Source organism: Pezoporus occidentalis, unplaced genomic scaffold (assembly GCF_034315485.1).
Source record: "Pezoporus occidentalis ecotype Australia unplaced genomic scaffold, CSIRO_AGI_Poc_V1 ctg3, whole genome shotgun sequence".
Taxonomy (NCBI): Eukaryota; Metazoa; Chordata; class Aves; order Psittaciformes; family Psittacidae; genus Pezoporus; species Pezoporus occidentalis.
Genome location: NW_026914940.1, coordinates 16,921,475 through 16,935,198, shown reverse-complemented (window position 1 = coordinate 16,935,198; position 13,724 = coordinate 16,921,475). Strand labels below are relative to the sequence as shown.

The window sequence follows — 13,724 nt, the reverse complement described above, 5'->3', positions numbered from 1 at the left end:
AAATTACCTGGATGAAGAAATTGAAAGCACCCTCACCATATTTGCTGATGACAGCAAACTAGGTGATGGGGTGGGCAGACATGTCTTGCACAGAGACACAGGTAGCCCGGAAGAGTGGAGTAGCAAGAACATTGTGAAGATAAAGAAAGGCAAGGTGCTGCACCTGGTACAGAATAACCAAAGAGCCGAGAGCCAGCCAGGATCTGTGTGGCTGCGAAGCAGCCTTGCTAAAAGGGACTGGAGTGTACTGGTGGACAGCAAGCTGAACATGAGCAAGCAGTGCCGTGGTGCAGCAACATGGGCAAAGTTGCCAAGCCACTGTCCAACATATTTGAAAGATCATGGCAGTCAGGTGAAGTTCCCAACAACTGGAAAAGGGAAATATAACCCCCATTTTAAAGAAGGGAAAAATGGATGACCCACGAAATTACAAACAAGTCAGTCTCATCTCTGTGCCTGGCAAAATCTTGGAGCAGATTCTCATGAAAGGCATGCTAAGGCACATGAAAAACAACAAGGTGCTTGGTGACAGCCAGCATGGCTTCACTAAGGGGAAATCCTGCCTGACCAATTTGGTGGCCTTCTATGATGGGGCTACAGAACTGATGGACAGGGGTAGAGCAGTTGATGTCATCTACCTGGACTTGTGCAAAGCGTTCGACACTGTCCCACACGACATCCTTGTCTCTAAATTGGAGAGACATCAATTTGATGGATGGACCACTTGGTGGGTAAAGAACTGGCTGGATGGCCGCATGCAAAGAGTTGTGGTCAATAGCTCAATGTCCAGCTGGAGACCAGTAACAAGTGGTGTCCCTCAGGGATCCACACTGGGACCGGTCTTGTTCAACATCTTTGTCGCCGACATGGACAACGGGATTGAGTGCACCCTCACTGAGTTTGCCAATGCCACAAGCTGTGTGGTTTAGTTGATACGCTGGAGGGAAGGAATGCCATCCAGAAGGACCTTGACACGCTTGTGAGGTGGGCTGATGCCAACCTCATGAAGTTTAACCATGCCAAGTGCAAGACCCTACACTGGGTCAGAGCAATCCCAGGCACAGCTACAGGTTGGGCAAAGAAAAGATTCAGAGCAGCCCTGAGGAGAAGGACTTGGGGGTGTTGGTTGATGAGAAGATGAACATGCGCCAGCAGTGTGCGCTCACAGCTCAGACAAGCCAAAGGTATCCTGGGCTGCACCAAAAGGAGCATGATCAGAAGGTCGGAGGAGGTGATCCTGCCCCTCTACTCTGCTCTTGTGAGACCTCACTTGGAATACTATGTGCAGTTCTGGTGTCCTCCACATAAAAAGGACAAGGAACTGTTGGAACAAGTCCAGAGAAGGGCCACGAGGATGATCAGGGGACTGGAGCACCTCCGTATGAAGACAGGCTGAGAAAGTTGCGGCTGTTCAGCCTGGAGAAGAGAAGGCTGCATGGAGACCTCATAGCAGCCTTCCAATATCTGAAGGGGGCCTATAAGGATGCTGGGACTCTTCACTAGGGACTGTAGTGACAGGACAATGGGTAACGGGTTAAAACTTAAACAGGGGAAGTTTAGATTAGATATAAGGAAGAAATTCTTTTCTGTAAGGGTGGTGAGGCACTGGAATGGGTTGCCCAGGGAGGCTGTGAATGCTCCATCCCTGGCAGTGCTCAAGGCCAGGTTGGACAAAACCTTGGGCGGCATGGTTTAGTGTGAGGTGTCCCTGCCCATGGCATGGGGGTTGTAACTAGATGATCTTAAGGTCCTTTCCAACCCTGACTATTCTATGATTCTAAATCGGGTCTGAAGCTGCATCTGCAGGGGCATTACTAGCAGAGACAGAGACATGATCATCCCACTCTGATCAGTGCTTGTCAGGCCACACCTGGAGTACAGTGTCCAGTTCAGGTCCCCACAACTGAAAACGTACACAGAATGGAAAGGGTGCAAAGAAGGCCATGAAGACAGTCAAAGGGCTGGAGAACCTGCCCTATGAGGCAAGACCAGAGGACTTAGGTATTGTCTCCCTGGAGGAGTCTCAGGGGGGACCTCATGACGGTAGTCCAGTACTTAAACAGTGGCTACAAATAGGTCTGAGGCATTCCCTTCACAAGTCACAGAGAAGACAAGGGTTAATGGGTAAAAGTTGCACCAGGAGAGGTTTCAACTCAGCAGAATTTTTACAGTGAGAACCACCAATGACTGGAACAGCCTCTCCAAGTACATGGCAGAGTCCCCATCACTGGAGGCCTAAAGTACTAGATAATCTCATCCAGATTTCCCATGAAAGGTTGTAACCTATTCTCTTTTGTAGTCCCTTTGAACCTGGGCTGTTTAATGACACTAAAACGAATAGCGGATACTAACAACATAATTCAAACAAACAAAAGAATCCACTACCTTGCCCTTTATACTGATTCATAGACGTCAGAATCTGAGCTCAGGTCTCCAGAAACATCTTCCAGTAATAACAAACAAAACTAATTTCTGTTGTTTCTGTTCTGTATCTTAAAGAAACATGTCTCCTGATGTCATGGTCCTTTCCCCTCATCTTGCAGTTAGTTTTATTTATATACACATATATAATAAATGAAACAAAATTAGCTTCAACAGGTTTCGGCAGATACTTTGCAGACTAGCATACCTCCATACATTTGGACAAATAAACAGTTATATCTGGAAAAAAAAGTGCCTGACTAGCCTTTACAGATCAACATTTCCCTTTTTAAATCTAATCTACCTTCTTAATAGACTATGTTGAGAACATAACTAATGGTCACAGAGCCAAACTGTTTTTACCTTTATTTTACTGGGTTCATTTCCACTCACTTGATCTACAATTATTTTAAAGGCCCACAAACCAAAAACTCTTGCTTAAAAATGAGGAAATTCTTTCCTTGTTACTAAAAATCAGCATTAGTTTCACTAAAATTGAAATATATTTAAGTTGAAATAGATCTCTAAAACAGAAAAACAGCATGTGAAGGAAAAATATTACAGGAACAGATTTGAAGGAAGATGTTTACAAACATGTAAAAAGAAGCACTAACAGAAGCATATTATTATACTGAAAACTGGGGTGGGGGAGACAAGAATTCATCTATTCTGTGCCACACAAAATGCACTTTCTTACTACAGTAAGGGTGGGCATGAGACTAAGAAATAGCAGTGAAAAAAATACCAGATTAAACCAGCAACTCATCACAGGCCCTGAAATTTCAGATGCAAATAATTACAGTACTTTCTAAGCATTTCCTGTCCTTCCATTTTCACTTGGTCAATGGACAGGTTGGGGGTGGGAAATCATCTCTACACATACCTACTTCCAGAAAAAGAAACTCGCTCATTCTGATTTATGAAATAAGGCAAAAATATACATATAAAACACCATCTTTAAAAGAGTTCTTTGCACTTCAGCACATGTATGCTTTGCAAAAAGAGCACACTTGTGCTTGCAGAGCATGCCAGGACCTCATTTGTTGAGAATCCTGTATTTGAGCGGATTTCAAATCCTTTGTATTTTCCAGATGTTATTAAAATCATATGCATTTAAAACATGTTCAAGTGTAAGCAAGAGGAATTGGATTTGGCTAAATACCATTTTAATAACCAAGAGCAAGAATGAGCAGATGACAAGCAGATAGCCTGCTTGCCGTTTGGGCCTACTTGAATTCATATTAGAGATTACTGTATACTCCAAAAAGGCACAAGGGCTGTTAATGAAACCTGCAATGGAAAAGATGCAGATTTGATTTTTAATTGTTGAAAACATTCAGGGTCACTCTGCAGATCTGGTTGAATCACTGTGCTCCTTGAACTATTCCACTAATTTATAACACATACAGGAAGGCAGAACGAAAGTACTGAACAAACACACCCCAACAAACCAACCAATCAAAAAATCCCCAACCCAACAACAAGCCCACAACACAAACAAACCAAACAAAAATCCCACAATTAAGGTTTCATCGAAAGGAAGTGTTCTCTACAATAACTGCTGCATTGTAACTAGCCATGACTTTGGTGCCTAGAGAAAGAAATAATAACAAATTTCATGCATCTGATCATGGAAAGAAGCACCACCATCCCTCTTAACAATGATCTACAGGGCTATACTCTGTAGCATGAGAGAAGAACACACTTCTATCAGCTTTCAAGTGAATCTTAATAGTAAGCTTCAAATAGCTTTGTATGTAATTAAAAATCAAGCATCAACCATTTACTCTTCTAAAGCTCACATCAGATTTATCAGTACTAAACAGGAATGTCAAGACTCTTATCTCCTGAAATAAGTGAAAAATAATCTTCATTACACATTACAAAGTCTCCCTCTCAATAAGCAAGAAAGGAAATGTTCTTTTTACAATGTTTCTGATCACTAATTTCACTTCAGGCATTTATTAGAACAGTCTCTTACCTCAGTTTGACAACAAAAAGGATGAAGGATGGACTGTCTTGAACCAGGAACACAACCTGCCCTCAAAACCCTTCTGTATCAGATTTGCTCTTTGACTTGCTGTTTCTCTATGCACCACCTGGTTAACAACGTTCAGTAGTAACCCCTTACTATATGAGGGGATGATAAGATACTACAGTCATGTATTACATTAGCAAGAACTGACTAAAAGAACTGTAGTCATTTTACCAGAAGTCAGGTTTCCTCACTGTAATTATGTTTAAGTGAGAGCAACACAGTTTCTTTAAGAAGAAACTAGATGCAGCTTCTTGTCAATCCAGTTCTCCAACTCCTTCCACTTCTCCACGGAGGTTCTTCCTTTGTTTAACTATTTTTCACTCCCAAGTGACAAGGTATTACCTATGCTTTTTGCCTTCACAGAAAACATCTTTTGAAACACCTAAGTTGCAGGGATAAGTCATGATTTATGGACAACTAACACATTGCCATATCAGAATCAAAGTTGCAACCAAAACAGGAAGTAAACTAGAAATAAGTATGTGTTAAAAAGCCTATGTCTTCTTTCACTTTGAATTTAGGATAAGCATGTTAAACTGTTATATCTTCTGTTTTAAAGACGAGTGATATTAACTTTAACTGTGGCCATTGCTAACTTGTAAGTTATTCTTGGCTGAAAACAGTATTATTATTTGTAATACACATTTGCCTAACATATGGCCAGGCACATTTGTAATGAGACACCTTGTTGATGTTTCTGAAAACACACTCCTTTTTATGCACATGCAAACACATCTTGCAAAACAGGCTGCATTGTGCATTAGGGCACAGAATGGCAGCTATTTATTTCACAGTAGGGTGGAACTGAAACTCGTGACTAGATAAACCAGGTGCCATTTTCCTGAATACTACAACAGCCCCACTAGTCCTAGGGAAGAATATTTATTATTTCAATTTACTGATATAAAAATGCAAATTACTGCCTGTTTTAAAATCCTTCATCTAGTAAAATCCTTTATCTGCTAAGAAAGAAATCTGCACGCCTTAGTGCCCTCCTAGTAATGGAATGAATTGGGTGTCTGTGTTGGGGTGGCAGTGGCGAGCTGCAGAGGTGACCTCTGTGGGAACAGACCAGGGCTGCCCTGTGCTGCACATGGCTGCTTCCAACCCCAAGAGGACCACAGTGGGGCAGATATTCCCCCGCAGCCCATGGAAAGCCGAAGCCCAGTTCCCGGTAGGAGCTTTGTGTGACTTTGTTTCCCATCATCCTACTCCAGGTTTTTTTTGGCAATAGATTAATTTAATTTCCCCAAGGTATAGTCTGTTTTGCCTGTGATGGCAATTGGTAAGTGATCTTCCTGCTTTTATCTCAATCCACAATTTTTCTGTTTTATCTTCTCATTGGCTTGTTGAAGAGGGACCACAGAGAATGTCTGGGTGCATGTCTGGTTGTGAGGCAGAGTTAACCAACCACAAAAAAAAAACACAAAAAAAATGATGCTGTGACAAGCCACTCTTCACAGGAGGCTTTCCTTTACAAGCTTCTTTCTTTTAGACGTTCCTACTGGGAAATCAGATAGCTCAAAAGATTTGGAAGAAATCCCAGAAGATTATTCTGTCTTGGCAAGAGTCTGCCAAAGGCTCCAACTGCTTCTACATTCCATGAAAAATAAAGGAATTGTTCTGCAGCTTCAGTTTTCCATCTACCATCCTTTGGAAACCTCTACTTCCTGAAAAATCCAGAACTATCACTTCTGGATTTTCTCAGCTTGGCCTTGGACTAGTAATATCCACCCCAGAACCCTTCACAGAGTAAACCATGTTCTCTCAAACTATCACAGATCTCCCTGTGGTTTTTGTCCCGCAGGGTTACAAGTCAAATTTCTTAGTAGCACGAGAGTAGATATTTTCCTTTCCCGTCTTTTATTCCTTAATGACCAAATACTACAATTGCATGTACCAGAAACATGGTGCCTATCACCTCCAGAATGTGTCCTTTCACCTCCAGAATGAAGAATAGCTCTGTACCGCAAACTAGTGCCTCAGCGCATTAAAATGGCTCAAAAGAAACAAAGTTTTACTACTTAAGAATATGAGTACAAAAGCAGAGAACTGTCATGTTTTTCCAAACATGGCTAGCTTGCTTGCACAATTTCAAGTTTGCTCAAGGCCACCAGCATCTTTTTGCCTCCAACAAGCAATGCCAAGAGTAAGCTATTAGCCCATAAGGGCCTGCATTTCTAATTCTAATCCATATAGCTTCTTTCTCTCCTTGTATCTACAATGTCAGGATTTTCACATTAGCAAACAAACATTAAGTAGCATAGGGGAGAAGTGTCAGCAACTAGAAAAGAAGCATCTACTCTTTCTTCTGCTTGTCACTATGTTTATCTTCCCCAGATTGGAAGCAGATGACTGGAAGCACTACTGCAATACTAATGCAATACTATTAATGAAAGTATGTCAGAAACCTCACTTTAAATCCTTTCATCCTTCCTGGTGAACAGCACTTGGGTTAATCTACCTATGTTCCTGGCAGTAGCTTCCCCCAGTTTTTGCATTCAGCTCCTACCTGCTATATTTTCTATCCTATCTCCCACCTTTTCAAATTCAGTAATTTTTTAATAAAGTTTATTCTTACCAGGGTCACTGACAGATTCATAATCCTTCCAAACTGATCAACATAGTAGACACTATCCTGGTACCAGGAATCAAGATGTAGATAATTATACATGCCAAAAGCACGCATGTGGTCAAGGGTATACTGATCATCACGAAGCTTCACTTCTGCTACAGCTGGTGGAGGTAAAAATAAAAAAAAATAAAAAAAAAACTATTTAAACATTTATTTATCATGTAATAGTTGACAGTTCAAACATAACTTAAGAATGATTCTTCCATCCTTTGTCGATAGGTGTGGCCTATTTGAATAAAAATACATTATGCATATATAGTTTAAAATTTCACCATAAACTTGGAAAGCAGGTCAACCTCACTGAAGGCCAGTGCAGCCATTCACTGAGACCATGCAGTAACTATAACCATTAGCGGCCCATGGTGGTGGGCTCATCCTGCTCAGACACCAGATGCCCACCAAAGCCGCTCTGTCACTGCCTTCCTCAGCTGGACAAGGGGGAGAAAATATAACAAAACGTTCATGCATCAAGAAAAGGACAGAGAGAGATCACTCACCGATCACCGTCATGGCCAAAACAGACTTGACTTGTGGAAATTAGTTTAACTTATTACCAGTCAAATCAGAGCATGATAAAGAGAAGTAAAACCAAATTTTACACTTTCCCAAACTCCTCCCTTCTGCCCAGGCTCAACTTCACTCCTGATTTACTCTACCTCCTGCCCCCACCTGTGGCACAGGGGGATAGGGAATGGGGGTTGTGATCAGCTCACCACATGTCATTTCTGCTGCTCCTTCTTTCCAGGAGAGAACTCCTCACACTCTTCACCTGCTCCAGCATGGAGTCTCTCCCACACGAAACAGAATCATAAAACAGTTAGGGTGGGAAAGGACCTTAAGTTCTTCATTAACTTCTCCAAATGGAGTCCTTTCCACAAGCTGCAGTTCTTCATGAACTGCTCAAGCGTGGGTCCCTTCCACGGGTGCAGTCCTTTAGGCACGAACTGCTCCAGAGTGGGTCCCCCTTGTGGTCACAGCTCATGACAGAAACCTGCTCCAGCCCAGGCTCCTCCCTCCATGGGGCTGCAGGTCCTGCCAGGAGCCTGCTCCAGTGAAGGTTTGGGACCTCCACGGGGTGCAGAGGCACAGCCTGCCTCACCATGATCTGCACTACGGGCTGCAGGGGAATCTGCTCTGGTGCCTGGAGCACCTCCTGCCCTCCTCCTCCACTGACCTTGCTGTCTGCAGAGCTGTTTCTCACACATATTCTCACTCCTCTCTCCAGCTGCAATTGCTCCTGTGCAGTAACATTTTCCCTTCTTAAATGTATTATCCCAGACACACTACCATCATCACTGATGGGCTCGGCCTTGGTCAGGGCTGGGTCTGTCTTGGAGCAGACTGGCACTGGATCTATTGGAGATGGGGGGAGAAGCTTCTGGCAGCTTCTCAACAGAAGCCACCCCTGAAATAGCCAAAGTGCCACCAAAATTTCCAATTAAGCTTTTTCTAACTGAAAGAAGCTGAAACACTGGCTGTTCGCTATTACAGTACCTTCTTCAAGACAAGAAGCTTGCTACCTGTGCTCATCCACTTGAGGAAGATTTTTCCAAACAGAAAACCTCTCCTCAGCTGCCAGTAATCAGAACTGGTCTTACCTAAGACAAGCCAAGTTTTTATTTAACCTATGCAGCTTTTTCTTCCTATTCCATACCTAGAGATCAGCTGCAGTTTCAACATCTAAAAATATAGAAAATCATCAAATTTCAGCCAAGACATCAGTAGGAGTCTAGTCCATCCTTCTGCAAGTAGTCTCAGACAGACTGGAACCCCGGTTCACTCTCCAGTACCGTCAACAACCCAGGATCCTTAGCTTCCTTGCAGGAAGTTTATCTTGAACTTCACACAAGTAAAATCCTTTAGACAGTTTTAAGTAAACTCTGTCAGCCTCTAAAACCAGAGTATGGGGAAAGCACCTCAAGGTTAATCCTTCTCACAGCAACAGTTACTTTAATTCCTATTATTTTAGCTTCCACTTTCTTCTCTTTTCTGCTCAAAACCAGAGCAAAGCTATTTCCAGTATTTCACTTCCATCCATACTCGTATCAGGGGCCATTCACAACTCTATGTAGCAGTCCCCATCTCAGACCTCTTATGCTCTTTAGCATCTACTTAAAACCTACTGAAGAACCAGCAGTTTCCTCTGCTCTGCCAGAACACCAATTACAGCAACAGCAGATCATTTTGCAGTGCAATCAGTGCCACTGCATAGCTGTCACAAAACCATCCATCAGACATTCACTAGATGGCTCAGTGAAAACTGACCCCACCAGAGACATGGGCTATTAACATAAAAGTGACTACAGGAAACTGTGCAAGATTATACTGTCTGATTAATAAAAATACCCAGTCACACTACACAAAATGAGAGTATAATTAGCAATTAGTCTTCTAATCACTGCTGATATTTGCAAGCCAACAGTATTAATTCCACTCAGCTCAAATCATTATTCACATTCACCACACAGGAGGGATTTCTATACACCTCCAATAAATAAATTACTGTTCCCTTGAAGAGCCAAGGTCCTTCAAAACAAGCTAGAATATCCACAAAGGAGACAGAAGAAAATGCACCTTTCATAGTGGGAAAGACTGCTACCCATTCCAATTCCTACTTTAAATAATCAGAATATTTTACAGTAAATTACACTAAAAGAAATTTACATTACAGTAAAAGAGATTAGAAGGATATGCTTGTTGTGAAAAATGTTTTTAAAGCTGTTTGTACAATCAAGCTTTATCACAGAGATATTTTTTCTAACATGAGATGATGTGAATATTCTGCAAGCAATTAAAGACAAAATCAAATATAATCCAGGGTAATTGTTTCCAGTGAAACCAAGTACATGTCATCTACTTCCTGTATAGTTACATTAACTGTTCTTCTGAAATTAAACACACATGCGGAAGCATGTAAAGCTTTTTTAACATAGAAAACCTAAAACTGTCTTACTTCAGAAGGCTTTTCTTCTCCACCTCTCCCTCCTCACCCCCCTAGACATGCTGCTGTCAGAATTGCAACTGAAACACATAGTGAACATTCCAAATTAGATGGTTCCTGAAGCAAATGTACAACCTGTCAAGAAAATTATTGGAACAATACACTACTGGTTAGCTGACTGTAATGTGATGAGCTTTATAACCATGAATAAAGTTTTTGGCCTTGACTTTTTCAGCCTGTAGTGCTGACACACCCTGACTAACAAGGGATCAGGAATACTGCACAATTGCAACACTGAATTAATTCTTCAGAAACAGGAGTCAGGAACTATACAATATATGGGCAATTTTAAACCAGGAACTCAAACAAATCTGTACTGTACTGTCATAAAACACTTTAAATAAGGTTATCAATTGCTTGCAAAATGTATCCTGTATATATAGCTCTCTGCCAAGGAGAAATAATTACAGTAACTATTCCATCCTCAATTAATTGAAATCCATTCTGTGATCAAGTGAAATGTGTGCAGAAATGCCATCTGCTATCACATACCATGTGCTCAAATAGTTTATAGGAGATTTTACACTAGGATGAAGTTCATTCCTTCCTTTCTACAGCCTTCCAGGTTCAAGTTTTCTTGATGGTCCTTGGAAAAATGAAGAGAAAATCAACAGAGCTGAGTGCAGAATAATAAAGCACAAAAGAGAGAAGAAACAGAGACTTTTAATAAAGCAAATTCAGGAAAAAGAGAAGTTAATACAAATGGAAAAGAAGAAATACTTCAATCAGATCACCACCTTATTCAGTCACACAGTTTTGCCTGGTTTTGTTTGGTCAGGATTTTTTTTGTCGATTTTTGCTTTTGTTAGGTTTATGGTAGGGTTTGTTGTACGGGTTGTTCTGTGCGCTTTGTTTGGGGTGTTTTGGTGTGTTTCTGGGGGGGACGGTTTGTTTGTTTAAGAGTCTAGCACTGGGCTCTTCATTTTTTGGAGGCTCAATTAACAAGCAGCAATTAATGACAGCTACTCAACAGAATGATACATGGTCTCCTTCAACTTTGATAAATCTGCACTACTAAAACCCAGGAACATTGATTCATACTCTGTCATACCCAAAAAGAGACCAAATATACAGAATGTAAAAATTACATCCCATCTTTCAATATTATTTCTCAATAACGCTGATAGGTGGGGTGGGATATTTCAGACTAGTACAAAGAAAATGATGCCACTTTTCTAGAATCGTATTTATCTCCAGTTTCATGCTTGAAAAAGTAATTTGACTCAAAATAGTTCAAAGATAATTAAGCAAAGAGTTTCATGCCATGTCACCTTTACCTAAAAGAAAAAACACTAAATGGAAAGGAACTCATAAGAATCAACAGGAGTGAGACATCTCTGACCTAAGTGGATTTTATTATAATTATTACTCTGCAGCGAAAAAAAAAGCTCCTCTGAATAAAGAACACTATCAAGGGACTATACTTTAAATAAATAGAGAAGTCTTATATCTGCCATCAAACATGATTCAGCAGAACTGAAAAAAAAAAAAAAAGGAAAACTAGTGAGGAACACCCCCTCCATCCCCCATTTTTAGATGTTTCACTGAATACATCAAAACATCTTTACAATACTGGAAAATATGTAAAATAATTATAACAACATACTATTTTGGTGCACTGAATGTTATATGCTTGTATGTCATAGTTTGATCTGCAATGCCACCCAGTGGCAGTAATTCAGTATTTCATATAAATTTATATCCTCGTGGAAGAGCTTAATTTATTTTCTAGTATAAGCATCCAAAGATCTTTTTAACCCTGTATTCTTTTTCCTTTAATATCAACAAATATCCTTTTATACATAACGGCAGCATCATCTCATTGCTGCTGTTCAGTAAAAGTACAAGGCTTGGTTATTCTACTGCAGTACCTTAACAGACTAAACACAAAATGTTCCTGTTTTAATAAACACCTAGCTTGCTGAAAACAAGCACAGGCTGACAGATACTCTGTAATGAAGTATTTTTCCCTAATCACATTACTTACACAAACATTGGAAGTAAATATGATCTATCACACAAAAAAAAAAAACCGAACAAATAAATTGAACAAGATCCAAAAACTTGCAAGACATTTGTGAAAGTATCAGTACAGCTGATAGTATAGTGAACTACAGCTATGGCTCACAGTTTCTTAGTATTTCTCATATATAGAAGACTTTTATTCTATAATTTTTTCAAATGGACATGGAAAACACAAATGGAAACTGCTATAAATGTTTGAAATATATCAGTATCTTTGGCTCCATAAAGACACACATTATATTCATGTGGTATTAGTAAGACAACTACTTTTCACTCAAGCAGAGTGAATGGGCAACTGTGTTTCACAGAAGTAGAGACCTTTTGGTCCTAACAGGCTGCAAACAGAGCAGGCATTCATTAATACCATTTTTTTTTATTTTTAGAAGTGACAAAAACCCATAAATGCACATAATCGAAGGAATGTACTCTCTGCATGTTCTCCTGGCTTGCAACAGGAGCTCCACGTTTGAGTGAATGTTTACTATGCCTTTCAGCTGTTATGGTATGATCATAGAATAGTCTGGGTTAGAAGTGACTTTCAAAGGAGGTGCTCCATCCCTCTGATCATTTTTGTGGCCCTTCTCTGGACCCTCTCCAACAGGTCTGTGTCTTTCCTGTGCTGAGGCTCCAGAGCTGAATGCAGTACTGCAGGTGAGGCATGGTGTATGTTTTTTGATATAACAGTTCTGCCAAATAGAAAAAATAGAGAGGAAAGGCATGAGGGAAACCCACAACTGAGTAACTTCGAAGCCTCTGATAAAAAAAGGAATCAAGTTACATCTGATCAGTGGAAGTCAAGAGTGAGGTTTTCATTCCTCTAAAAACTACATGCATCTTAGACATGGTTCTTGTTGGAGACAATCTGCCCCACAGCCACTGACTGCTCTGGGATCTGTTGAGTTCAGATCAGGGCAGAAGAGGTGACTGTAAACAAGACATTCTTTCTTCCCTCTCAAAGATTCAGTGGTTTAAAAGAAAGGCCGTACAAAGCTCAGCACAAAGGAATCACTAGGAAATAAGTTATGAAAATAAATTGAGGAAAATAAAAATACACAAAACTTAGGATAAAGAGTTTGGAATTAAACATATAACAGTGTGGGACTCATTACTAGTTAAAACGTGCTCTCAGGATGAGATGAGAGAGTAATGACTGTGAAAGTTTAGATTAATTAGGACAGAATAGGCAGGAGTAAAGAAGAAATAAAAGATGAACATGCAAACCCCAGTATTTAAAAGGGAACGTAAGATCCCAGAATTTCACCATTCATCCCTGTGACCTTATATTTAAGATATTCACTAGAAAATTCCCCTCTAGCACAGATCTAACAAAATAAATATATTAAATAAATGTTTTAAAATTCTTTCTGCTGCACGTCTGACCACAGCAAATTCCTGGCAACTGCAGTTTTACAGTTAAAGGCAAACTGGAACTGAATACTAACTTTTACACAATGGTCAGAAAATGAAGCTCACTGTAGCCCCCAGGAGCATGACAACCAACACAAATTGTCCTGCAGTACCATGTGTTGCCATCCATCTGCTCCAGTAGGATAAACCTGCATCAACTCCATGCGCCAATTTCTTTCAGCCATTTTAGTTTACAG

At 40.5% G+C, this 13,724-nt stretch overlaps 1 protein-coding gene across 4 annotated transcripts in view; it reads right to left on the bottom strand.

The window, feature by feature from the left end:
- NUDCD1 (NudC domain containing 1) overlaps positions 1–13,724 on the bottom strand; it is a 35,671-nt gene that overhangs the window by 19,444 nt on the left and 2,503 nt on the right. For 2 of the 4 annotated variants that reach the window (XM_062627161.1, XM_062627160.1), the window contains 2 exons: positions 10,588–10,681; positions 7,041–7,195 (listed from right to left, as the gene is read on the bottom strand). In XM_062627161.1, the coding sequence (XP_062483145.1) occupies positions 7,041–7,148 (108 nt within the window). In that variant the 5' untranslated portion in view covers positions 7,149–7,195; positions 10,588–10,681. Of the gene's footprint in view, positions 1–7,040; positions 7,196–10,587; positions 10,712–13,724 lie in introns of all 4 variants that reach the window. The other 2 variants (XM_062627159.1, XM_062627157.1) reach the window with 2 other exon arrangements.